The 25574-nt window shown below is 40.3% G+C and overlaps 1 protein-coding gene and 1 long non-coding RNA gene across 2 annotated transcripts in view; both read left to right on the forward strand.

Moving 5' to 3' along the window:
* ADGRA3 (adhesion G protein-coupled receptor A3) overlaps positions 1-25574 on the forward strand; it is a 107253-nt gene that overhangs the window by 58191 nt on the left and 23488 nt on the right. Inside the window, exons 8-14 of the mRNA XM_079154777.1 lie at positions 1728-1892; positions 4813-5014; positions 5712-5867; positions 14158-14319; positions 17088-17291; positions 24937-25150; positions 25361-25569. Of these exons, the coding sequence (XP_079010903.1) occupies positions 1728-1892; positions 4813-5014; positions 5712-5867; positions 14158-14319; positions 17088-17291; positions 24937-25150; positions 25361-25569 (1312 nt within the window). The remainder of the gene's footprint in view (positions 1-1727; positions 1893-4812; positions 5015-5711; positions 5868-14157; positions 14320-17087; positions 17292-24936; positions 25151-25360; positions 25570-25574) is intronic.
* On the forward strand, positions 9113-12473 carry LOC306670184. The gene is made up of 2 exons (XR_013766342.1): positions 9113-9445; positions 9498-12473. It is a non-coding gene; the product is annotated as an uncharacterized lncRNA (long non-coding RNA).

The following is a 25574-nucleotide window of genomic DNA, read 5'->3' on the forward strand; positions in this document are numbered from 1 at the left end:
GAACACCATACTGAATCCATGGAAGCTCTGTGGGCATTTGCAGTGTTGGAGGAGTACACAGCGAGCTTCTGAGCTTGACGCTTGTGGGACAGCACTCAGCCCCCAGCCATAGCCATGGACAGAGTCATCTTTGTATCATACTGTGCCCCTTTTCTTGGAGTCAGTCACATGTTGGGATGTGGGGGTGTTGACATTTACCATGGTTTCAAATGAGTACTCTGTGAAAATCATTGTAGAACAAGAAATAGGGGTGCCACTGTCTTAACTGAATCTGAGATGTGATTTTGGGGGGAGTCCCCAATGGATACTCATAGTCTTTTAAGAGGTCATGGTTATTTAAGAGTGAAATAAAGATTGTATTTCAAATTTATGTGTTATTTTTTCAAATAGCTACTAAATATAATAGGATACAGAGACACAGTCGTGTTTTTTATTTTTTTATTTGATTAGGGGTACCATGAAAAAGTTAGAGTCAGTGAAGGCTCCAAAACTGAGGAAGTTTGGAAACCCTTAGATCAAGGATGATTTTCATTGACAAAATTTCTGTATACGTTTTCCTAGTTGGATGTAGCCATGTCAAGTAGAATGTTTGCAGCCTTTCCGGTTATTTAAATTTAATATCAAACTTCTCTTTCACTTGATCTTGAAAATGTTTATTACAGTTATTGACTTCTTTCCCACACTTTGTAAAGATAATAAACATTTTCTTTGATGAATCAGAACAGGACAGTGCCCTGGAGTCCTTATAAGAATATTTTTTGTGGAGATCAGTGATTTAGGAGACTGGACAAATGCATCTTAACTGAAAGACATAATTTTATAAGTTAATTAAAATGATAAATGATACGTCTAAATATTATTTGTGTCTACATAACAGCAAAGTATAGTGGGTCATGTGAGTGGGTAAAGGTTAATTGAAGGTTCTGACATTTGCTCTTTGCTTAGTAGGTTTTACATTAGAGAATTATGATTTCATCTTGAAAATGGGATTTACGGACTGTTATTTAGAAATACAGGTGTTTAGCCAGGCATGGTAGGCCACACCTACAATCCTCGCTACTCCAGAGGTAAAGGTGGGAGAATCTTGAGTTCAAGAGCAACTTGGGCAACTCAGAGAAACCCGGTCTGAAAATGAAATGAAAGGAAAGACGGCTGTTCTATTAACAGAAATATACCTTTCCATGGAAACCTCCTTATGAAAGCATCAGTTCTTCATTTGCTAAGTCTGTTTTAGAGATTTAACTGTTTCCAGCATTATCCTTCTGTAAGATAGATCACCTTTAATAGTTTCTTGATTCCATAATTTACCATAATACTGTCCTTCCTTGGTGCTTGAGTATTTTGATGAGATTCTTTGAGAAGGTAGAAATGACTTGGAAACCTCAGGTCTGGCTGAGGCAGTACAGTGCCGTGTCGGCCTTTGGGCTCCCGTTTCCTGTCCCTTCTCCTCCTGGAAGGACAGGTCTTCAGCATCGTGGCCACTGCACTCTATTCACACTCCTGTCTTTGCCCAACCTTGTGTTTTAGGAATCTGAAACCCCTCGGTTGTTTGGACTGGTCACTGAGGGACTTGGAGGGAGGGACTGTGTCTCTGCTCCTTTTTATCTAGCAAATGCTTGGCCCATGTGTACTTTCAGCTGCCTTTGCTAAGTGACTGATTGAAGCCTGCGGTTTCTTACTGCCTAACCATATTTTCTCTCTTTTTAAAATCTTTTTTTTTCATGCAGTGCCCTAACCATTTCTAATATTCAGGCTGGATCTACTGGAAATTGGGGCTGTCATGTCCAGAGCAAACGTGGGAACAATACAAGAACTGTGGATATTGTGGTCTTAGAAAGCTCTGCACAATACTGTCCTCCGGAGAGGGTGGTAAATAATAAAGGTGATTTCAGGTCAGTGACATGGAAAGAACTTCAAAAGTCTTGATTTGTCCCAAGTCATTTTATTCTCAAAGGTACATTATTGGACTCCATTCTAAGAAACAGAATTTGAGAAGTGTATGTTTGTATACATATATATCCTCGTATATCTAAGGACTAGCCTTTAGGATGATAATTTCAGAATCATTTATGGAGATAGAAGAAAAAAGAAACCTGAACTTTATTTCAGACATACATTTACTTATTTAACTCTCTCAAAATAGTCATTTTAAACAAATGGTTTTGTTGTATAAGTTAAAAACTACTACTTTAGGAAAATATTTTGAATATTTCTTAAGATAGTTGAAAACTCGGGCTAATGCTAATGGTTTTGTCCAGGGCTGTGTGACGGAGGAATGTGGAGGTTTTGTAGGGTCGTGATGTCACTCAGAGCTGTTGTCTCTGGAGTGGACATCATAGCTAGGAGAGACTCATGTCTGATAGTCTCCTCTTACTCAGTTCTTCTGGCAGGACTTTGGGAAGCGAAAGGCGTTGGGTAGTCTGAGACTGGGGAGCCATTGGGATCCCAGGAGTTGGTTGTGGGACTCTAGTTAAGATGAGCTGAATGAGTTAATTTTTTAAAAATTATTTTTTTATTTTTTACAGACTGCATTTTGATTCATTATACACAAATGGGGTACATCATTTCATTTCTGTGGTTGTGCACAATGTAGATTTTACCATTTGTGTGATCATACGTGTACATAGGGTAATGATGTCTGTCTCATTCCAACATTTTTCATATCCCCTCCCTCTCATTTCCTTCTACATAATCTAAAGTTCCTCCATTCTTCTCTCCCCACCACCCCCATTGTATGTCATCATCCACTTATCAGGGAAAACATTCAGCCTTTGGTTTTTGGGGGATTGGCTTATTTCACTTAGCATGATATTCTCCAATTCCATCCATTTATCTGCAAATGCCATAATATTTTTATTCTTTATGGCTGAATATTTTTAGTAGAAAGTTTAGAACATGTGAGAAGTAGCAACTTTTACCTTAGATGTGGCTTACTTTCAAAGTTGCTTTAACACATTTATTTATATTGAAGGATTTTAGTAAAGAGTTTATAGTTGCTGTGAACAAGGGAAATATGTTACTCTTTAAGGCAGCAATAAAGATTAATTGTAAGTTGGCATTTTCTCTGGTGAGTTTATTGTCTCCTCTTAGCTGCAACTGTAATGTTTTAAGGGTTAGAAAACTACATCATGCACAACCATAGAAACGAAATGATGTACTCCATTTGTACAATGAATCAGAATGCAATCTGTAAAAAGAGAAAGAAAAAAAGAAAAAAAAAAAAAAAAAAAGAGAAAACCCTTTGGTGTTAATCTTACCAATCCAAGGAGAAATAATAATATCTTATAGCTCATCTTTTTAAATTTTCCTTTTTTTATTATTGTTTTTTTTTGAAAAAAAGGTTCTTCTTGACACGAAATCAGCATTTATTATTGCCAATGGATAAGTCTTTTATGAGCATTAAATATTGATTATATTCATATTATGTACTTCAAAGTGAAATGTTTGACATTTATTTTGTTATTTTCAATATCTTTTATTAAGTAATCACAATCTGATGTTTTCTGTTTATGGTGAATTTTATGTTTTACTCACCATTTTTGAGTGTTTTACATTTTTAAAAATAGAAGAAAAATCTAAATGTTTAACTGATTAATGAATTATTTATCTTTTGACATTCCTTAAGGTATTATACAATTAAACTCCCACCACATTAATAAGATTTAGTGTTGCTTGATCTATTTATGTAGTTTCTAGTAATGAATTCTGTTTTGATGTGACTGATATTATAATTTAGTTGTTCCTTGTTCAGCATCAGCTGTAACTTATATTAAAGATGCTTAAATTCCTTCTCAGTGTTTGAGAAACAGCTCAAATAGCAATGTCTTCTGTCCCGAGGGGAGATGATTGGTGTCCACAGGTCGCAGCTTCTTCCTGATGAGTTTGCAGCGTGCTGTGTTGGAGTCTGTGAGACCACTCCTGTGTTCAGATGTGTACTGGGAGGGCTCCAGGGATCAGCAGAGTCTGACTCACAGCTAAAATGTGTAATATTAATGTATCATGGCACGTTGGTGGATGTGGAAAATACCCACGTAGGCTCTGGAGGAACTCTAGTGTAGGCTTGCTTCTTTGTGCCTGAAGGGGTCACACACACCCACTCCGCCAGCAGCGAGAAAGAGGCAGTGATCTTCACACAGTGTTTCGTCCAGGGACACCCCTGACTCCCGACAGATGGTCACGTAGCCCCCTCTGGGGGAAAGCACCAATGTACTGCTCATCCCAGCCATCTAGAGTGAACCACACTTACTGGGTAACTGCAAGGGAATGTGGTGGTCACTCGGGTTCCAAGGCAACCACCAAAGGTCCAGTTTTGCAAGCAGGACTTTCTAAGGACAGCGATCACAGACTTGCTCTGGTATCTTTTTTCTTCACATATGCTAACCCTACTTCAGCAAAAACCCAAATTCTGTTTGTCTTGGGCAGGAGTTTATATGTCTTTTGGTTATAGAAGACAATAGTAAATAATGGTTATTAGATTTAAGACCATCTGTTGCACCAAATTCCTATTTTACTGGATACAGGATGATTTCTCCATTCATGCACAACAGTTTTTAGAGTTTTAGAATTTTATTTCAGAAAAATTTTATTGTTATGGTATTGAAATATACTCAGCTGATTGATTAAAGTAGGTTAGTCTGTGCTTACCTTTTTGCTTTTTTTAATCTTCTTCCAAGGAGTTTTGCGTCTCTTCTTGGTTTTTCTCTGTGATTATGCATGACATGTCCGATCCTTGGTTTTTCCTCTGCTGTTACTACCCTTGATTCCCTCTGTTGTTCTGGGTCTTCTTAGACTATTCTATCTTCACCTCTCTAGATGGCCAAGGACGCTGGCGGGCATTACCGCATATCTGCAGTGTACCCGGAACACGCATGGCAGTGGCATCTATCCTGGAAACCCTCAGGATGAGAGAAAGGCTTGGCGCAGATGTGACAGAGGTGGCTTTTGGGCAGATGATGATTATTCTCGCTGCCAGTATGCAAATGATGTCACTAGAGTTCTTTATATGTTTAATCAGGTAAGTAGATCATCTTCAGATTCATTCAGCTTGTGAATAAAACATGGTATTCTAACTTAATACATGACTTAAACAACTCCCAAGTGAAGCGTGAAGATCTGGTGTTAGGCCCTCAGTTGACCTGTCCTGCTCATGTACCCTTCTTCCCTTCCTGTTGCCGGCTGGCTCATGCCTTCGATGGGAGGCCTTTATCATCTGTGCCCACCAGGCAGAATCCCAGCTCCTTCCAGTTCCCGTGGAAAGTCATGTCTTGGGTTCCTTTTAGGATTCCTTTGTCCAGAGTGACCACTTGGAACACCTGTGTGGCTCACGTGCCTCTCACCTTCACTTCTCTGCCCCTTGTGCTAAAGAGGGTTCCTACTCTGCTGCAGTGAGCGTTCTAGGGAGGGGTCAATCAGTCGTAGCTGGCGTACCTGAGAAAGACTTTCTAAGGTATGTCTAGAGTTGGGGTGAGCAGAGATGGCACAATGTGTTTACTGGATGGGTGGTGTATCATATTTCGTTTCATCTGCACAAGAAAATTTTCCTCCAGTTTTCCTTTAAAATCCCAGTTTTCTTGAATTTGAGGGACGCGTTTCAAGATTATGATGAGTGAATAATAGTTTCAGTTCATTCCCGTGCTTTGAAACGCAGAGCTAAAATGTCAAGATTTCACCGGTCACTTTGCAGAGTGCCACTCTTTGCCTTCCTCATGCAGATGCCCCTCAATCTCACAAATGCTGTGGCGACCGCTCGCCAGTTGCTGGCTTACACCGTGGAAGCAGCCAACTTTTCTGACAAGATGGATGTTATCTTTGTGGCCGAAATGATAGAAAAATTTGGAAGATTCACCAAAGAAGAAAAATCAAAAGAGGTATTTTCCAAAGTTCAGATTTGTAGCGTACGTTGTCCCCAAATGGAAATGGGGTGGAGTTGAAGCTGTATTTTTAAAGCCGGCTTGTGTCTGCTATGTCTGAGCTGGGTATCCTTTTTAATTTCCAAAATCGTCATGGAGAAATGTGTGCTCCAGTGTTATGGTGACCTGTGTGTTGTTGGGAAGAGGAGAGGTGAGCTCAGATCCTGCACCCTAAGGTACTGTGAGGTGGCAGGGAGTTAGGGTCCCGGGCTGCCTTCGGCTGCACATTGTGGTGTGCCAGGGCTGCTTGCTTCGGACACCCCACATTGCTGTCATTCACACAACCGTGTGTCATCCTCCTGGGTGTGAGTTCAGTCATCCAGATCTTGTTGTAAACTGCCTAATTGCTTTTATAATGTCCTGGAGAAATAGAGGCCATTTAGGGCCTTTTTTGAAGTCCAGATGATTGGGATATACAAGTTCTGGAAGTTGAGTGAAATGATAATTGATGAGATAGATATACTTACCTTGACTTGAACATTACGTGGTGTATGTCGCGTGTGACCCCACAGATATGTGTAGTTTTATAATGTGTCAGTTACAATTAAAAAAAAAAAATAGTGACTTTGTAAAGGGATGTGTTCTAAGAGGACCATGTTAAAACTATGATATCCTTGTCAATATTGTATCCTTTAGGGGAAAAATTGAAAGCTACATATTTCAGATCGAGCGGTACATTTTAAATATTTGAAATAATTTTTAAGAGGCAAGGTGAATGTGTTCTGAAGATGTAAACTTTGCGCTGTGTGAGAACTTTGCCGTTTCCTTTGCAATGTGATCACTCATACCAAATGAGTGCTAGAGGTGGAAGGACTCTGCGTCAGACCTCCAACTGGAGCACAGTGCAAGCTGCAGGCAGGTCCCGGGAGCCGCCCTGGGTGATCCAGGAGAGCCTTCTGCACATGGCATTTGCCTTCCAGTAGTGTGGCCTTGACTGGCAGGACTGTGGGAAATACACTGGCCAAACAAAGCATGGATCTTTATGTAGGCCATCTCAGATACAATGATGTCGCTCAAAGGGAAACAAAACAATTCACTTTGTTTCCCCCATCATTTAACCAAAGATTTTTGGAGGTTAAAGTGTGTTTAGAAGCCTGGACCTCAGATGTTAGACATTTTTCTTAATAGGATGTAGTGGTTCAAGGAAGGAAAATAGATATGCGTACATTAATGGGACTCAGGCAGACAGGGAATTCAGCGGCCGGTGAGAGAACATTCCGGTATTGTCATCTACACCCTAGAGCCTGGGGTTTTCTCACGGGCTCTCCTGCTTCTCTGTTGCTCCAGGCCACAGCCACTCCCTGTGGTGAGTTCTCTGCTCTGGTAGAAGTGGTCTGGATTCTGACTCTCCTGCTGTTGTTTTTCATTGTTGCTTAAATCACAGGTTAGCTGCCCACATGATTAGCGGTTGTCTCTGGAAGTGGAATGTTTTGAGTTACTAGAATAATCGTAATGACATTTGGAATGTGAGCACTGAAAAAGACCTTGCCAAGTTATAATGTGTGTTTCTTCCTCGCTACCCTGTTTTGACGTAAGGAATTCTTGCTCACCTCCCAGCTTGCACGGAGCAGTGTAGCCCTGAGGTTCGAGTTGAACTGTTGCCAGTGCCTGGCGTGAACAGTCTGCCTCTTTGATGCTTTTAGGTGCACGTGTCCTGCTGAACTAGGAGAAGACGGTTTTGTGGGTTCAATGGGCCCTTCCTCATTTTTAAAATGGGGATGCCGCCCGGTTTAACTTACAAAGTTTGTATGCACAAGTGAGAAAATTGAGGTAAAACTATTTTGCAAAATAGTTGCAAAATTTGGGTCTAGTTTTATAGGTTATGAAATCAATCTTCTTAGGATTTCAAAAAATCCTGAGTGCTTTATTTAGTTATCTAAAAGTTCAGTTTGAAGGAGATTGCTATCATTTCATGGGTTAACGTAGTTTTAAAGTTAATGATTATCTTTGAAAACAAGTAACAGGAACTTATTAAGCATAAATAAGAAAGAAAAGGAAAATATTCAGTACTGAGTCACTGAATCATGGGAATATAAATGTAATATTCCCTGTGATATGGTGACTGATATCCTGTACAGTTCTTTAGAACCTTAAACTGCAGACTGTAGCTTTCACTGTTTATTAGTGTACTAAAAAGAAATTATGAAGTTTAAGGACTTCATTTTAAGTTAATTAACACAGCATAAAATTATGCTAGTATATCCTAAAATACATGTATCTTAGATGGACAAAAAATTAATTAAATTGATTTATGTATTATGTCCAAAATGTTAATTCTGCTATGGATTATTTGTTAAGTAAAGTATAGCAAGGTAATTGCTTTTTAAATTGTGATTGAGTCTAGCCAACTCAGACTAGTACTCTGTTGTCTTGGGAATAGGTACTAAAAGCTATCAAACTGATGTATTTAGTGGTCTTTTATAAATAGCTGAAGATTGTCAGGCAACATAAGTGTCTATTCCATATAGAGGGATTTTTCTTAGGAAACCAGTATGTATCCATTTCATAAGATGATAAAATAAACAAGAGTAGATCTAGTTATGCTTTATATTGTGCTGTAGTTTTAAATACACTAGTGAGACACACACCTTAGGCTAGTTTACTGAGTTAATTTTTTTTTCTATTTTTTTAATTAAAAATCATAAATTTACATAGGGTAATGTTGTTTGATTCATTCTGTTATTTCTTTCCCTTTCCCCCCACCCCTCCCACCCCTCTTTTCCCACTATACAGTCCTTCCTTCCTCCATTCTTACCACCCTACTTATCCCTAACCCTAAACCTAACCCTAACCCTAACGCTAACCCCTCCTACCCCCCATTATATGTCCTCATCCGCTTATCAGCGAGATCATTTGTCCTTTGGTTTTTTGAGATTGGCTTATCTCACTTAGCATGATATCCTCCAATTTCATCCATTTGCCTGCAAATGCCATAATTTTATCATTCTTCATGGCAGAGTAATATTCCATTGTATATATATGCCACAGTTTCTTTATCCATTCATCAACTGAAGGGCATCTAGGTTGGTTCCACAATCTGGCTATGGTGAATTGAGCAGCTATGAACATTGCAGCCATTCTGGAAAGCAGTATGGGGATTCCTCAGAAAGCTTGGAATGGAACCACCATTTGACCCAGCTCTCCCACTCCTTGGCCTATACCCAAAGGACTTAAAATCAGCATACTACTGAGTTAACAGTACAGTTTTATGAACAGATTTTAAAAAATTTATAGTTCTTTTATTTATCCAACTTAATCACTTCCATTTTGACAGTTATGTCTCTTCTTTATTTTCAATATTTCTCTATTTTTTTCTTGATCTTACTTGCGAGATTTTTCTGTATGATTAAGCATTTCAAAGATGCAGGTCTGTCTCTGTGATCTCACATGACATCATTTCTCAAACTGAACATGGATCAGAATCACTGGCAGGGTTTGATAGACAGACTGCTGCCAGGAGCAGGCCCCTCCCCGCCATTTCCAGCTTCTGATGCAGTCACTCTGGGGCTGGTTCTGAGAACGTGCACTTCCAGAAGGTTCTGATGCAGTCACTCTGGGGCTGGTTCTGAGAACGGGCACTTCCAGAAGGTCAGCTCAGGTGATGCTGGGCAGCGTGTCCTTGGCATAGGCCCTGAGAACCTCTCTACTGGCTTCGTTTTCTATCCTTATATTGCTTTTAAAAATGTTTTTCCTTTGGGTTTAACTTTTTGAGAACTTTTTAACTGGAAAAATTTAACAGTTTTCAACTGTCACCATCTTGATTCATCCATCTAATATCCTTATTTCTTTTCGCCTCACCCCTCGGCTTCTTTGCTTCATTCTTTCTTTCTCAGTGCTGGAGCATTTACAAACAAATTCTGTAACTTATATTTCATCCATAATTTTCTAAAATAAAAGGAACTTTAAAAATGGCTCTTCCATCACCAGAATTAGCTTGAAGTCCTTAGTATCTGCAGATATGTAGTCCATGTTCTATTTTCCTTGATTATGATTTCTTAAAGATGTGGATCTCCTGCCTCGTTACCTAGTTGAATTCATTCGTGCCATTTTGCAGTTGGTTATCTGTTTTCTAGATGAACAGTTAGTCATCAGCATATCATTGACTTATCTGTTCTTATCTGAAAATGTATCTATTTTTATTTATTTTTATGATTATACATTGCACCTCCCGAATAGTGTTGATGAATGTTGGTGGTGAGAGGCGTTAGTGGAATGTTCTGACCTGTCTCTAGGGTGACATTTGTTGGTGTGGAAGTCATGAAGACCACTCAGATAATGGCAGCTGTGCTGGTGAGAGTACCGTCCATGACGTCATAGTCAAGGTCGGATGACAGGTCACTTTAACCTCGCATCTCCATATTTGCTGCCCTGAAACAGATACCCTGCTGGCTGCCCCAGCTACATATCTGTCTGTCACTTTTGTTTTTTTGGTTCTTAGAATTGACAAAAGTATCCCTTGCCTGTCTGCACTTGAAGGGCCTAAGTCACTTGGCCTTTCCTAGAAACTGCATGCCTTGCTTTATTTATATTTCTACTAGCTGTGTCTTGTTTCCTTTGTTTTAATTTAGCATGGAATGAGAAGTGCTGAGCACTTCCCATAGAGAACCTGGTCTCATTATTTTACAAGTGAGCAAACTGGGTCTCAGAGAGGCTAACTGATTTGCTCTGAAATATCTAACTTTGTAAGTGACAGCCTTAATCCAGGAATACTGAACTCCAGGCCACAGGAGTATTCTGTCTTCAGTGCCAAACACTGTACGCCTACTACGTTATAATTAAAGATCGAATTTGTGTACGATCTTATCTATTTAATAATGTAACATATCAGAAATGTATTAAATTTGCAGATGATTTTGACTTAATTTTGATCAAGATTCCAAACCCTATGTATTAAGAAGAGCATAGAATGATCTCTGCCTCACAACTATGGCTTGGGCATTTTCATTGTTATTCATGTAGCATTTTTGTTTCTTCACATTTCATCTTTGATAAAGTGAGTTCCCATGTGTTTTCCATGGGTCCTTACAGTGCAGTGTGACAGGTGCAGGAACAGGTGCCTGATTCCTTCTGAACCTTTTGTGGCTGGAGTGGCCTTTAGGAAATGAGGCCAGGAACAAATGCAGTGCTTTGTTTGGAGTGCTGGTTGGAGCTTTAAAACTGTGTGTGTGTGTGTGGGATTTCAGGAGCACTTTTTCAATATAACGTAGTGTTTCATGCATGGTTATTTCTTTCTTATCCCTTTTGGCCACTCTGTCGGATTCAAAGTGCTTCTGCAACCAGGATACAGAAGCATGTAGCATTCTGTGACTATCTGCCTACGAATGTTTTGGCAACAGATTCCTTTCTTTGGTTCTTAGCCATTTGGTGTCAAATAATGAGAAAAATGGCTCGTTCTCAGCTAGGGCCATCCTCTTGTTAGCTCTGTTCCTTCATAGAAGTGATTTTTCTCCTTAGGATGAAATACTAGTTACCTTCCTACATGGACCTTATCTAGTGGAGCAGAGCAAAGTTCTTTGGTCAGGTTACCATAATTTTTTCTGGAGAGAGGACAGTCTACCAGATTTCGTGTTACATCATCATCAATTCCGTTTATTTAAATCTGCAAAAAAAATGGCAAACAAATTTGAATTGTAATTGTGCTACTGTGCAGGTATTTCATATTTTTAGTAGTGCCTCAGAATTGAATCAGTATTTTTATGTGCTTTATCTTTTAAGTTTTTGTAGCCAACAGGAATTTCATTTCTGATAGTCATAGAGCATATTTGACCACTTCAACTCTTTTAGTTGTTTCATTTCTATGTAGAAACTTGAGGTAACAATAAATCATAATAATAGACGAAAGCATAATTCCAGCTACTCTGAATTCCATTCAAAATCAGGACTTATTAATTAGCCTCTCTATAGATACCTGATTGATAGATTCAATAATGAACATATCAGGAGTCAGAACTCATCTTTGTAACTTCAGAGATGAGGACTTAGTGGAGTGGCATTCACCAACCCTGTGGTCAGTAGGAAACTGTCCTGGGATTCTGATACTCCCATGAATCACATAAAATGAACTGAATGGACTTCTATAAAACGTGGTGTTAGGCTCTTCTTCTTTTCCTTTCCTTTATTCTTGAGACAGGGTCTTGCCGTGTTGCCCAGGATAATCTACAAACACTGGGCCTAAGTGATCCTCCGACTTGACCTGTGTGCTGGGGTATGTGGGGTGGGCCACCATGCCTGGTGGGCTTTTTTTCTCTGCCAGGAGAAATACCTTGTGAGAATGTGTGAGTCCATAAAAATACGGGGTTTGGATTGTTTTGTTATTTTTGATCATTGCCGTGATCACAGTCTAGATCATTTTTAAAGAATGGGATAACTGGCTTGTTTTGTATTTTTCTCACTAGTCTGTAAACTTGAAGACCGATCATGTGTGTTTCTTTCACTGCTGTATCCTACTGCTTAGGGCTCACTTTGACCCCTAATGAATGTTTACTCAGTACACATTGTGAATGAATATGATAACGAACATTGATAAGCATTGAGTAATGAACATTGATAACTCCCAGCTTCATACCAACTCTTACACTAGTGAATAAGGGTGTAAGATAAGTAAGGTTATTATGATGTCCCTGTTCCCAGATGTTTACATTGGAAATAAAACACGGAAATAATCATGATACTCTGTAATCAGGACAGTACAGAGTCAGGATTTTTTCAAACCAGATCAAGATTGGGGGTTGGGCTTTAAGAGTGCAAAAAGCCAGTTTTGTTAGTTCTAGTTTTGTGTGAGCACAGTCTGATGAAATACACTCCTCACTTCTAGAGCCTGTCATCTTAAAAAAGAGGTCTCTTTTAGTATTGCAATGCTTTAAGAAAAATAGAAGCAATAAAATAGCAAGTAGAGCCAACGTTTTTGGAGTACTTGCTGGGTGCCAGACTTGGTTTCAGGAGCCTTGCATTTATTGTCGGAGCATGATCTGCACCATGTTCAGAAGACAGGACCACTGCTGTGCATCTACCAAGAGGGAAGACTTGTGTCGGTGGCCTTGGTCACTGTTGAGGTGCTGGTCTCACCTCTGTGCCCACTGTAACAGCCTCGCCCCAGGGTTCCAGGTTTGAGATCTGCCTGTCGTCTTTGTAAAGTGAACCGTGGTGGGGTGTTCTGAACTTCTTCTAAAACCACCTCTGCCCTCACAATTACATGCACTGGGAAGAGTACTGGAAGGAGCACAGGAATGAAACCTTAGCTGGAATCTTCATGGGAGGACCAGGAGACATCTGCTAAAGCAGCAGTGGCTTCCTGGCTTATACCAGGGCTTCCACTTTGATGCCTACTTCTTGAGGAGAGGACCAGCCAGCTTATAAATGTTCTCACTGTTCTCTGTGCAGCAGACTTCTTACATACATTTTGCCCTGTATCAACCTCCCTCTTCAACAGTATGTCCCGTTAGGTGGACCATTCAGTACATTTCTCGTGGGGGGGTGGATACACAAGTGACGGTGGGGACAGTGGGTTGGCTCTTCACTGGCATTGCCTGGCAGATGTTTACACCCTGAGGTCCGAAGTGAGCTAATGAAAAGAATCACGCATATCAAACAAGTAAAGCAAGCAGTAGAGTAGTTCCTCTTAGGATCCATTCATTGCAAGGTACTGGGTCTTGAAGCATTCACTGAGCCCGAGGAAGGGAAGAATGAATTCAGTCAGCGGGAGGAAACACACACCAGAGCACAGAGGCGGGAGATGACACGGCACAAACAGGAAACGCCTGGTGCTCAGATGTGTCTGGAATTTTGAACATGATGAGATTATAGAGGGGGAAGTACAGATTCACAGATTTTCTTTCTTTTTCTTTTTCTAATAATAGTTTAATTTAAGCTTATACAAAAATAAATGTTTACAATGGTTTTGAGGTGAAGAGTTGAGCTCTTTTTCTCCTGGGTCATGTGACATCATCTTCTCGTTAATCTAATTTCCCTCTTTTTCCTCTGATTAAGATGCCTGGCCGTGGTCTCGTCATCAGGGAGGTAGTGATTACTTAAGTACGAGTTTCGAGCTAGATATTTCCAAATGACCATAATTGAATGTGTTTTTTATAGCCAAAGTTGTTTTAATGAGAAACAGAAAACGTGACTGTTGGGTTTTCATGTGAATAATTTAGGCAGAAGGATATTCTCATTGTTGGATTTTGATTCTGTCGAACAGCTTGCCTCGGCTCCAAAGATCTTTGTCTCTTTCTCCCTCCCGTTTGCTCGCTAGCTGGGCGACGTGATGGTTGACATCGCAAGCAACATCATGTTGGCGGACGAGCGTGTGCTGTGGCTGGCACAGAGGGAAGCGAAAGCCTGCAGCAGGATCGTTCAGTGTCTCCAGCGCATCGCTACCTACCGGCTGGCCAGCGGGGCTCACGTCTATTCAACAGTGAGTGTCACAGTGTCGTAGACCAAAATTGACTGCAGCACCTCTAACCCAAAAGACACAGTTCTCTTCCTTTGCAGGGTGGGCATTTTCTGTTACTGCTGATTATTACAGAATTTCCTTTTCGAAAACATTTCAAAAGCTGATTTTTGCGTTTGAGTAATCTATTTCACTGGTAACTGGAAAGCACTCCGATAATCTGAAATTTGAGTGTTTAGCACCACCTGATCCACTGAAACTGTTTCTACAATGAAAATAAGAGCACTGTTATAGTGTTCTGTTGGCTCTTACCCCTGGTCCATCAGAGCTAGAGCTCTGTTCTGAGCCCTCCAGGGTGTTTTGAGAGAATGCCTGATTGCTTGCCCAGACCCCAGTCTCAGACAGCACTGGATGTCCTCCAACACTTGTGAAGCAGTTGGCTTGATAATCACCCAGTTAAATATATTGAATTTTATCCATGCTAACTTGAACTGTTTTAACTGTCTTTGGGTGTTGCTTACTTTTTGTTCTAAAAATGTGAGAAGTATGGTACATAATGTGTTGTTCCCTTAGCAGTCTTATTCTGATGGCCCGTGGTTTTCATTTTTTAACTCTTTCAGGGGGTTCATGTAGTGTCCATTATGCTACCCTTCCACCTGAGACTTTATGCAGTTTCAAGATGATCACTTTTTCATTGATTACTGAGACCATTTTTGGTTATTCTGTGTTCTGTTGTGACATTTGCTCCTTTAAGATGAGGATTAATTTCCTGAATAGCAAATGAAATAAGAGGCCCAGCATGCCTACTGTCCTCTCCCTCTCAGATCTGTGACCTTACCTGAGACCACCTTGTCATCTTATGTCTTCCCCAGTTTGTTAGACCCAATGTCATCCTTTGACTTTCTTGTCACTCAGTCAAGAGAACCCACTCACTGCCTTCTTCTGAACTTCACCAGTTCTGAAAACTCATGGGTGTGAGAAAGGTCATGGTGTGTATTTACTTGCCATTCAACACGTAAAACAAGTTTAGGTGCGACACATCTTCTTATGTAGCAGTCCCTCCTGATCCCTGGGAAGTGTTCCAAGACCCCAGTGGGTGTTTGAAGCCACAGACAGTACCAAATCCTAGGTATCCTGTGTGTTTTCCTATATGTCCATACTTGGGATAGAGTCTAACTTGTAAATCAGGCACGGTAACAGATTAGTAATAACTAATAATAAAACAATAATTGTATTATGATAAAAGTTATTTAAAAGTTATGAGTTATTTATTACTGGAGATTTCCATTTAATATTTTCAGACTGATTGCAGTTGACTGCAGGTAACTGAAACTGGGGAAAATGGAGCTATGAGTGGGGGGACCACTGTAAGGACGTGGTGTCAGGGTGCCTTGGAAGGACCGGTTTCTTTCTTTTAACTGAGGTTTTGTGTACTGGTCATGGTTAGTGCTACTCATCAGAAACTCAGTTTCTTATGTATGGCTTTGATCAATAAAAAATTGGAACACACATGATTCGTTAACTAACAATTTAATGATTAAGCTTTTCAGATTGTAATCTGTGAGACCAGCTACTGCAAACTTTGTTTTCTCTTGAAAAGTGTGAGAACCAAAAATTATTTTCCGTGCTGTGTAGACAATACCATACTCTGGAGTGGGTACCGTGTATACCACACTTCCCGAATTCCTTCTTCCGTCTCACCTTTTAGAACTTGTATCTTCCTAATAGATTTTAATCATCTCACACCAGTCTTGTGTAAAAAAAAAAAAAAACCAAAAACAAAACAAAAAAAAACACTGTCTTCATCCAGGACATGGGCTACTGCTTTGTCCATTTGATAGAGGTTCACTTAATCATCCTGAGGACAAGGATAGACACCACATTGTCCTTAGCATTGACAGTGGGTCCTGTCACCCTGCTGGATTTGAATGCGCGGCTTGTCAGCTTGTCGCTCCCCACACCCTTTCTGGTTGCTTCTGATGAATGTGGGATGCTTGGGGTCTGACAGCTGTGGTATCAGCAGGTCCTACATTTTGGCAGATCCCCCAAGTTCAACTTGCTTTTGAATCCCTTGAAAACCCTGGGGCAGGCGCCATCTCGTTGAGGCATGTTCCTGATCCGATCACTCGCTTTCCTGCTCGTGCCTCCCTTCCTTTCCTGAAGAAACAGCTCTGGAGTGAATCTCTGTCATCCTCGTGCAAAGAGTTAGCTCCGTCTCCCTGCAAGGGGAAAGGTGAATGTGGCTACAAGTATTGAACCTTCAGGTGTAGCTTTCAAACCCTAGTAGTTGCCTTGGATTTCCTTCCATGGAATGGTTATTTAAAGGTCTACTGATTTCTCTGACTAATTTTTTAAAAAATAAGAATCTTCCATTTTGAGCATGTAGCATTTCTTCCTGCAATGTGCTTTTCAAATCATTTCTATTCTTTTTAAATTAGTCCACCTTTTCTACAGTGCTGGGGATTGAACTCAGGGCCCGTGTGTGCTAGGCAAGCCCTCTTCCACTGAGCACCCAGCCTGCAAACTACTCTCACTTGACTTCTCATTTCTAGCTGATTTCTTGTACTTAGCAGTTTCTTCTCCTCTTCTTTGATCTTCTTTCCATTTTAGGGCTCCCCCCCCCCATTTCCAGTGAAACTTTGTCCAATCCCCTACACACTTTTTGTTTGATGAGAACGTGTGCTTTTTCATGTTGTTTATACGTACAGTGTTTCTGTGTTTGAAGAATCTTGGAAAGTGCTGTTCTTCCAGATGATCTCTTTCCTAACTCCTGTTTTGGTTGACTTTTGAAGTATTCACCCAATATTGCTCTGGAAGCTTACGTCATCAAAGCTCCTGCCTTCACGGGAATGACCTGCACCGTATTTCAGAAAGTGGCAGCCTCTGACCGCACAGGACTCTCTGACTATGGGAGGCGGGATCCAGATGGAAACCTGGACAAGCAGCTGAGCTTCAAGTGCAATGTTTCAAATACGTTTTCAAGTCTGGCACTAAAGGTATGTTACGTTCTCTAGTCGCTATTCACATTAGTTTAGAACCAATTCTTTTGCTTTGTAAAATAACCTCATTAAAAGTTGTTTTTGGAAGGGGTTGGGGAGAAGTGTGGGAACATTATTATTATTATTATTTTTAAGGAAATCCAGACCAGGAAGAGCCCCATAATGACTTTTACGGGCCTTAAGCATTTTTGTCTTGGGCTCACCTTTCTCTACACAAAAATATCAAAAGTTACATTTTATGACTACAATAGTATAAAGACAAATATATCATTGTTACATATTAAAACAATTTCTTTAACCTAATTTTCTTTTTGGATCCTCATATTAAGACATTAAAACATTTTCATGGGCCCCTACAAGTATTGTGAGCCCTTGCCATTGCACCATTGGAAAAGTAAGCCCTGAGACCAGGCATTTAATCAGGCAGGGTGAATATCAAGATTTTTGGCAAAGAGTGCAAATATGTGAGGTATATAAACACACAAACACACATACAGACATATATATGTGTGTGTGTGTGTGTGTATATATATATACATATACATATATATATATATATAAAATGTGAGTTTTATTGTAACAAGCATAAGGAAAACATTTTTATTTTATTTATTTTTTTAATTTTGGCATAAACCACATTGAATTAAGTAGTTGGAGGCAGAAGTTCAGTTCCCTAATGGAGCAACATTTTGTCATTTAACTTTGTGTGCTCATGTGCTATTATATTCTCTGTGATTTTTAATTCCACAGAACTTCTTTTCTGGCTTATTTCTGACTAGCATTACAAACAGTATTCTAGTCATTTTAATGACTATACAGTAATGGATCAAATAAGTGTTAGATGTTCTGGTATACGGTGGGTGCCTAATAAGCCTCAAATGGATGAGTGTGTAATCAGTGTGTTCTGTATACTTTACTCTGGTGACTTCCATGAAAAGAGCTCATTTGCCAAATTTAGAAATATCACAACTCGCCAAGATAACCTCAATAAGTCTGATGATAATATATTTACTTGATATCATATATTCAGGAAAATTGACAACATTCTTCTGTTATTTTTGGCTCGGAGAATACTTGATGTACCCAACCTTGCTACTATAGACTTGCTCAGTTTTCTGTGTTGCATCTTTTATTAGTAAAAATGCACCACAGAAGGCGTAGGAACAGCAACACACACAAGCCCAGGAGAAAAGGGCATGTGTTTTTGAGGAGCCTTAAAAGTGACGAACCTTCTGTCTTAGGTGATTCCAGCGGGTAGGAAGGGATTAAACATGATGAAACTATACATTTCGTAAGTTTCACAACCTGCCCCCCTGTGTAAGGAGGGTTCGGCCTTCTAAAGCAGAAAGCTTTAAATGAATACTCTCAGATTTGCCAATTTCACGTTCTGTTCTTTTGAGATCATCCTGTGACCAGAGCAAGAACACACTACATTATTATTCATGCTTCATAGATGGACATCATTAAACTGAGTGAAAAAGGAGCATATCTTCCATGAAATAAAATTAGTTAACAGTTTTAACATCAGCAGTGCAAAATGTACTTAAGCTTTAGCACTTTGACAGAAGACTTTCTTCACATTTTAAACTTTAATGCTAGGGCACTTTTTATTCTTTCTGTGCATACATTTTACAAAAAAAAATTCCTTGAATGTATGAACTAGGCCATTTGAACATCCAGTAATTGATTACATTACCCTTAAGTGGAACATATGCAATCATATGAAGTTAAACCCACAAAAAGGATGCTTTTATTTTTAACTCTTTTTTTTTTTTTTTTTTTTTTTTTTTAAGAGGATGTTTTTAGTTGGCAGTAGATGTCTCACGTGATTTGCTTTGCATATTTTTGGATCTTTGTGCTTCCCAGCAGGCTGCCTCTGTAGCTGGGTTTGGACTCCTATCCTATATGGATTCTTTTCAACTTACAATGGGATAAAATTCTGATAAACCCATTTCAAGGTTAAAAATATCCCAGGTTGAAAATGTATTGACAGCACCTGACCTCCCAGACATAGCTTAGCAACACAGAATGCTAGAGTCTCGGTTGTTTAGCCTTGTGATCTCACAGCTAGATGAGAGCTGTGGTTTGCTGCTGCCTTGCATTGTAAGAAAATATCATGCCACATGTCACTAACCTGGAAAAAAGCTCAAAAATCAAAGTATGGTTTCTGCTGAATGTGTTTCTCCTTGTTGAAAAATTGTACGTTGACCCATCCTAAGTCAAGTTCCACCTGTGTTGCCCAAACTATTGTAAATTCCCATTTGCTTTTGGTGTCTATAGGCTGTTTCATACAAATCCATGACTCTCCTGTAGATTGGTCTACCTAGGTCTATAGTAATCAGCCAGCGTAACCCTGATAGTTAGTAAATAAGATACTGAAATACCTTCTTAGCATTCAGCAAATAGCCGCTGCCCCCATCCCCTGAGTGCCTCTTGGCCCTGTGGTTCTGTCGGGAACACCATGCAGAGTGTCCTTCCCACAGCTGTGTGGCTGGTACCTGGAGAGCAGAGGTGTCAACAGCATACCCCTCCAAGGAGCCTGTTCTGACAGTGCCTGTGCCGTCTCAGGTCATTGATACTGTGAGCACTGTCCCCAGCTCTGACTGGAAGGGAAGTGGACCTCATTCACACCCCGATAACCGTCCAGTCTCACGGCGTCTGCCAAGTGGCTTCCTTACTTGGCATTAGTTCTCTGCCCACGTCTCCTCCTGCCTGTGATCCCCTCTGTCCAGTGACAGCAGACTGCTGGTTCCTTTCCCAGCCACCTGGCTGTTTTGGGGGCAGACTCATGCTGATTCTTCTCCTGGAATCTTCTGCTCCTACCCTCCCTTCCCAGATCCTTGGTTATGTATTAAGACCCTGCAGAAATGTCTCCTCTGCAAAGTCCTCTGACACCCCCTGTTTGGTCTCCCCCTGTCTCACCATGGGTCCTCTGTTTCCCCTCACTTTCCAGTATTGCGGCCCATCTCTCTCGTATGTGTCACCCGTGGGCCACAGTGGGCTGCTCGGGGGCGGAGCTATGCTTGAGTTACTGGTGAACCCTGTGCCTGGCCTGGTGGTCTCCCGTTGGAGGTGGAGTTGTCTGGTACTTGACTCTTGCCAGTAGTACCAGTCAAATCTGTTCTGACTTTTTCTCATCAAAACGATCCCTCTCTTTGTTGATTCCATAATTCAGATATGAGCATAATAAATTGGTGTCTTTCCAGTAAACTGCCAGGGCTTTTAGCCATTAGCTAGTGTTTGAACTCAGCAATAATATAGCCAATAGGAATTGATTCTTCATAATTTACTTGACCAGAATTTAGAAGCCAGTTTTTCCTTACACATCCAGAATCTCTGTCATCCTGGCCAAGTGTGGTCCTTGGAGTTTTCAGACCAATCACTTTGTGTCTTCATACTGTTCTTACCTTAGGGCTCTGTGCAGATGGCACCTTCCTTCTCTTATCGTTGTCTGTGAATCCCCTGGGCCTCTGTTCATTCCTCAGAGTAGTTATGAGGAGCATAACGGTGAACTGGTTGGTAGTGAAGCTGTATGGTATGGCAACTAAGAATGTGGTCTCTCTAAAGCCAGGCAGCCTGGGTCTGTGTTCTTTTCCCCCATTTAACAGCTCTGCAAACTTGGGAAAATATCTTGGCCTTTGTGAATGACGGTTCCTTATGTGTTTCATGGGAATTCTGTAATGGTACTTGAAGAGTTACTGAAAAGATTAAATGAGGTAAATGTGTAGACATTCACAATAGTATTTGGCACAGAATAATCACTCAGTAACTGTTTTGGGATGGTTGTAATCTTTTTAGATTATGAATATTTGATGGCAAGGACCACAGCTTCTTCCATTGTATATCTTTAGGTTCTGCAGTGTCAAACACAGAGTAGCTAAACATCTCTTAGCTGTAGTTGAATACCCTTAACAGTAAACTTAATTGACAAAGAAAGTCAGCTAAACGTTCTGAAGGCAAACATGATCCCTGTTAATCTCTACTAGTGAGGTAATTGAAAGGTGACAAACAGCTAATCACTAGCTACACCCTAGAAGATAATTAGCATACGTCATAATACCTATTATCTGAAATGAGTAAGTAGAAAGGAAAATTTGGGTAAGTTAGTGTATTATTGTCTGGCATCTGATGGTTTCGACCCATTCTGACTTTAATCATGGAATTCTATCAATTTTAATAAATCGAGATTTCTGCAGATTTTAATGCATATGGCAAAGTAGAGGAAGTCCTGATTCTTTCATAAGGAAAGATTTTAAATTGAAGTATTTCTGTGTTTGAGTTAACGTCCTTTATATCACTTGTTTTCTTTTTAGCTTAATGTCATTGAAAATAGTAAACTGCTCAGGAATTGAACAAATAAAAGGAGTTGTTCCATGGTAACATTCTTTCCTTGTTCATTCCCACTTCATCAATTTTTAAAGTTAATACTAAATCAGACTGTAGAAATCAGAACACGGCGAAGGTCCAGCCGATGGGTGAGTCCGTCACTTCCAGGCATCCTCTCTAGCAGCTGGGGAGGACCCTCTTGCACACTGCAGGTAGTGATGACAAGATGACCGTCCGCCATTCCACAGCCTTGGTGCTGGTCAGAGTCAGGGTCCCAGGGGGCCTCACCGCCGTCTGTTAGATGGCTGGCTGCGTTCAGCAGGTGAGACTCAGGCTAGCCCCATGCAGCAGTGTTACCAGTTCTCTGTGGTGCCCCTGGACGCAGATCCCACCACCCTGTTTCAGATCGCCAGGTCTTCTCATGACACATCATCTTTCCGTAAAGTATGTCGGAAACCAAGACCGTGTATTCCCTGAAGAGTCTCGGGAGGTTTTTTCCAGTTTACTAGCTGTAGTTCCTGTGTTTTTAACTATCTCATTACTGTAACCCATACATTTCAAAACTAAATGTATAGTTATCTGAAATTCTTTAACTTTGTGTTCTATTAGACCTTTAGGCCAAGAGACTTCTGTATAATTGTAATAAATATAATAAACTAAGTAAGTGTTCTGTCTTTCACTAGACTTATGAGACTTCTTTTAAGGAAATGAAATGTGTAAGTTTTACCTTCCTACCATAAAACTCTAAACATAATTGATAGAGGTGAGGTTCACTTTATCAAGACCTGTAGAGGACCCTTCTGCCACTCCAGGGAACCTAATGATTATTGTTTACTAATATCTTTATTTGACTTGGATAGAGATGTTAGAAAGCCATTAAGTGTGTAGCAGCCATGGATATGTAGCCGTTGACTATTGTTTTGTTGTTTTGGGTTGAGTTTACAGTTTAAAAAACTTGTGTAGAAGACCTTTTTTGACTTGTAGAAAGTATACATGTTTTGCTTCTTTAGCTTTTCCCTAAGAGCTGTGCTTTGTTTTCAACTCATTTTGTGTTCACAGGAAAACTATTTTATGACTTATAGTACTTAATTTTTAATATACATCCATTATGTAACATTTTATTAGGATTTTGAACTGTGTTCTTCCTCTTCATATGCCTCATTATGTACTTAAGAGAAATTTATATATTTTTATATACTTCATAGAGTAGAGATTTACTAAATTAGCAAATGAATTTACAGTTCATCAGGATATATTTGTTAGAAGCCTCTGTTTTTTTTTTTTTCCTTAGGCAAAAATATTTCTGGCAAATTTTTCTTGGCATTTTAAATTTAAAAGTAATATTTAATATATAAAATATATCCTCCAACAGACATTTACAGGTATCCGCTCCTCTCAACATTGTTGCCAAAGAACTCTGTAGCCAATCATTTGCCTCAGTAGAACCCTTTTTTAAAAAACAAACCTGCCCTGCTGACTTTGTTAATGTCACAAACAGCTATTTTTATCAGATACTGGTGCCAGGAAGCATTATCATGGGGATCCAAAAATGAACGTTATTGTCTGTAGTCAGAAATCCTCCTAGACAGGCTGGGCTGGAGCAGCAGAGAGCGTGTGGGTTCCACTCTGAGTATGCAGGATGTAGTTGTGACACAGATGCTCATAGAATGCTCTTAGTCTGGAGGGGGTGTTATGTTTTGGATTGAGGTGTCCCCCAAAAGCCTACATGTGGGACAATGCAATAAGGTTCAGAGGAGAAATGATTGGGTGTGAGAGTCTTAATCCAGTCAGTGAATGAATCCCCTGATAGGGATTAACTGAGTGGTCACTGAGGTGGTGGGTGTGGCTGGAGGAGGTGGGAATTGGGGCCTGGCTTTGGGGTATATATTTGTATCTGGCGAGTGGAGTCTCTCTGCCTCCTCATCACCATGTGACCAGCTTCCCTCAGCCACACTCTTCCACCTTGATGTGCTGCCTCACCTTGAGTGCCACGGAATGGAGCCAGCCACTTAATGGAAACCGTGAGATCCTAGATAAACCTTTCCTCCTCTACAGTTGTTCTGGGTAGGCCTTTTAGTCACAGCAGCGAAAAATTTGATTAAGACAGGGAGTGCAGCCAACTATAAAAACAGAATTCTGCAAAAACGTAATTCATCATCCAAAGAAGCCCTGTGTGAAGGACCCCATGTAAAGTCTCTCTCCGGGCCGCCCACCTCCCTTAAGCAAGAATTAACCTTGCTAAAAATCAGACTAGGTGAACGCAAGAGTTTGTCCAGAACAGAAGAGCATTTCATTCTTTCTGGGCCTCTGCGGCATGCCCAGTAGCGTCAGGGAGCTGAGTTGGAGCTCCCAAGGTAGATGCTTGTGGCCGGGTTACCAGGGTCCTAGAAGAGTGTTAGGAGATGAACCTGAGCAGTAGGTTTGGGTCAGATTATTTGGCATGCTTGGAATTTGGGAGCCGGTGTGCAAGACATTGCAGAGCAAGGTGCTGTGTAAACAAGGTGCTGGTTTCTCTAGAGGAAATCCTTTTGGTGCTGTGAGTATTGGTTTGGAGGGAGAGAGGTCAGTGACCAGGAGAAAGATTTGGTAATAAATTTTTACAACAGGGAATTTTTAAGAAGATAGTTAATTGCTAGCCTCTTTGGTGTATGGGCTTTTTATATTGAATGCTGACTCATTTAAAAATACCCAATAAAGAAATCAGAAAAAAATCCCATAATCAGCATCTTTCAGCTGTTCCTATTTGTTACTTTGTTTTTCCAAAGGGGTGTTAAGAGTCAAGGAAGGGGATGCTGTAAGAAGAGCTTGCTGAGTTTAGACTTCTCTTAGCTTTGTATGATGTCATTCTTCTGTTGTTTGACTCTGACTCTGTCATAAATCCCCTCAAGTTCCATAAGCCTAAATTAGCTGTGCTCCCATTCAGGATGTGCTACCTTGATTCTGTTTGTTACTGTATTGTGTGTGGTGAAATTGCCATGAGGAGGTCCTGGGTCTGCTTCAGTGCTTCACCACTATGTGCTCTTGTGGGAAAATTAACTTTGTAATTTGAAATGATTCTCGCTTACTTGTTGAACTCTTGGAAGTGGAGTTTGCATTTCTTTGGGTTTTATGCCCTTTTGGTCTGTGCTGTCGTGTTTTGCTGAGCTTATCAGTCGTTTTGACGATGAGATTTTGGATATATATAGTTTTAAAATACATTCAACATGTATTTAGAAAACTTCTGTAACTGGCTGACATTTTCCTCTTTTCTGCATATGAATATGGAAACCTCTTTGATTTTTTTTTTTTGCTTTTGTTTCTTCATATTTTTTTTCAGAATACTATTGTGGAGGCTTCTATTCAGCTTCCTCCTTCCCTTTTCTCACCAAAGCAAAAAAGAGAAATTAGACCACCTGATGACTCTCTCTACAAGCTGCAGCTGATTGCATTCCGTAATGGGAAGCTTTTTCCGGCCACTGGGAATTCAACCAACTTGGCTGATGATGGGAAGCGGCGGACAGTAGTCACCCCTGTGATTCTCACCAAAATAGGTTTGTGTGTGGCATGTGCTACCTTGTGCTCACTGGACAGTGTGGCTTTATTGTTCAGGGTTCCTAAAAACTGCTTATTTTTGTTCCTTCTCATTTTAATGAGTCACTAGTGAAAAAAAGATCTTGCAGAGTACCCATTAGTGTATACATTGACATTTAGTTCTTTATGAAGTTTGTTTCAAAAATATTGTTATTTCCCATTTTCTCCAGATGGTGTGAATGTAGATACCCACCACGTCCCTGTTAATGTGACACTGCGTCGAATTGCTCACGGAGCAGATGCCGTCGCAGCCCAGTGGGATTTTGATTTGCTGAATGGACAAGGAGGCTGGAAGTCAGATGGGTGCCGTATACTCCACTCAGACGAAAATATCACTACAATTCAGTGCTACTCCCTCAGTAACTATGCGGTTTTAATGGTATG

The sequence above is a fragment of the Sciurus vulgaris genome (assembly GCF_902686455.1).
Source record: "Sciurus vulgaris genome assembly, chromosome: 9".
NCBI lineage: Eukaryota > Metazoa > Chordata > Mammalia > Rodentia > Sciuridae > Sciurus > Sciurus vulgaris.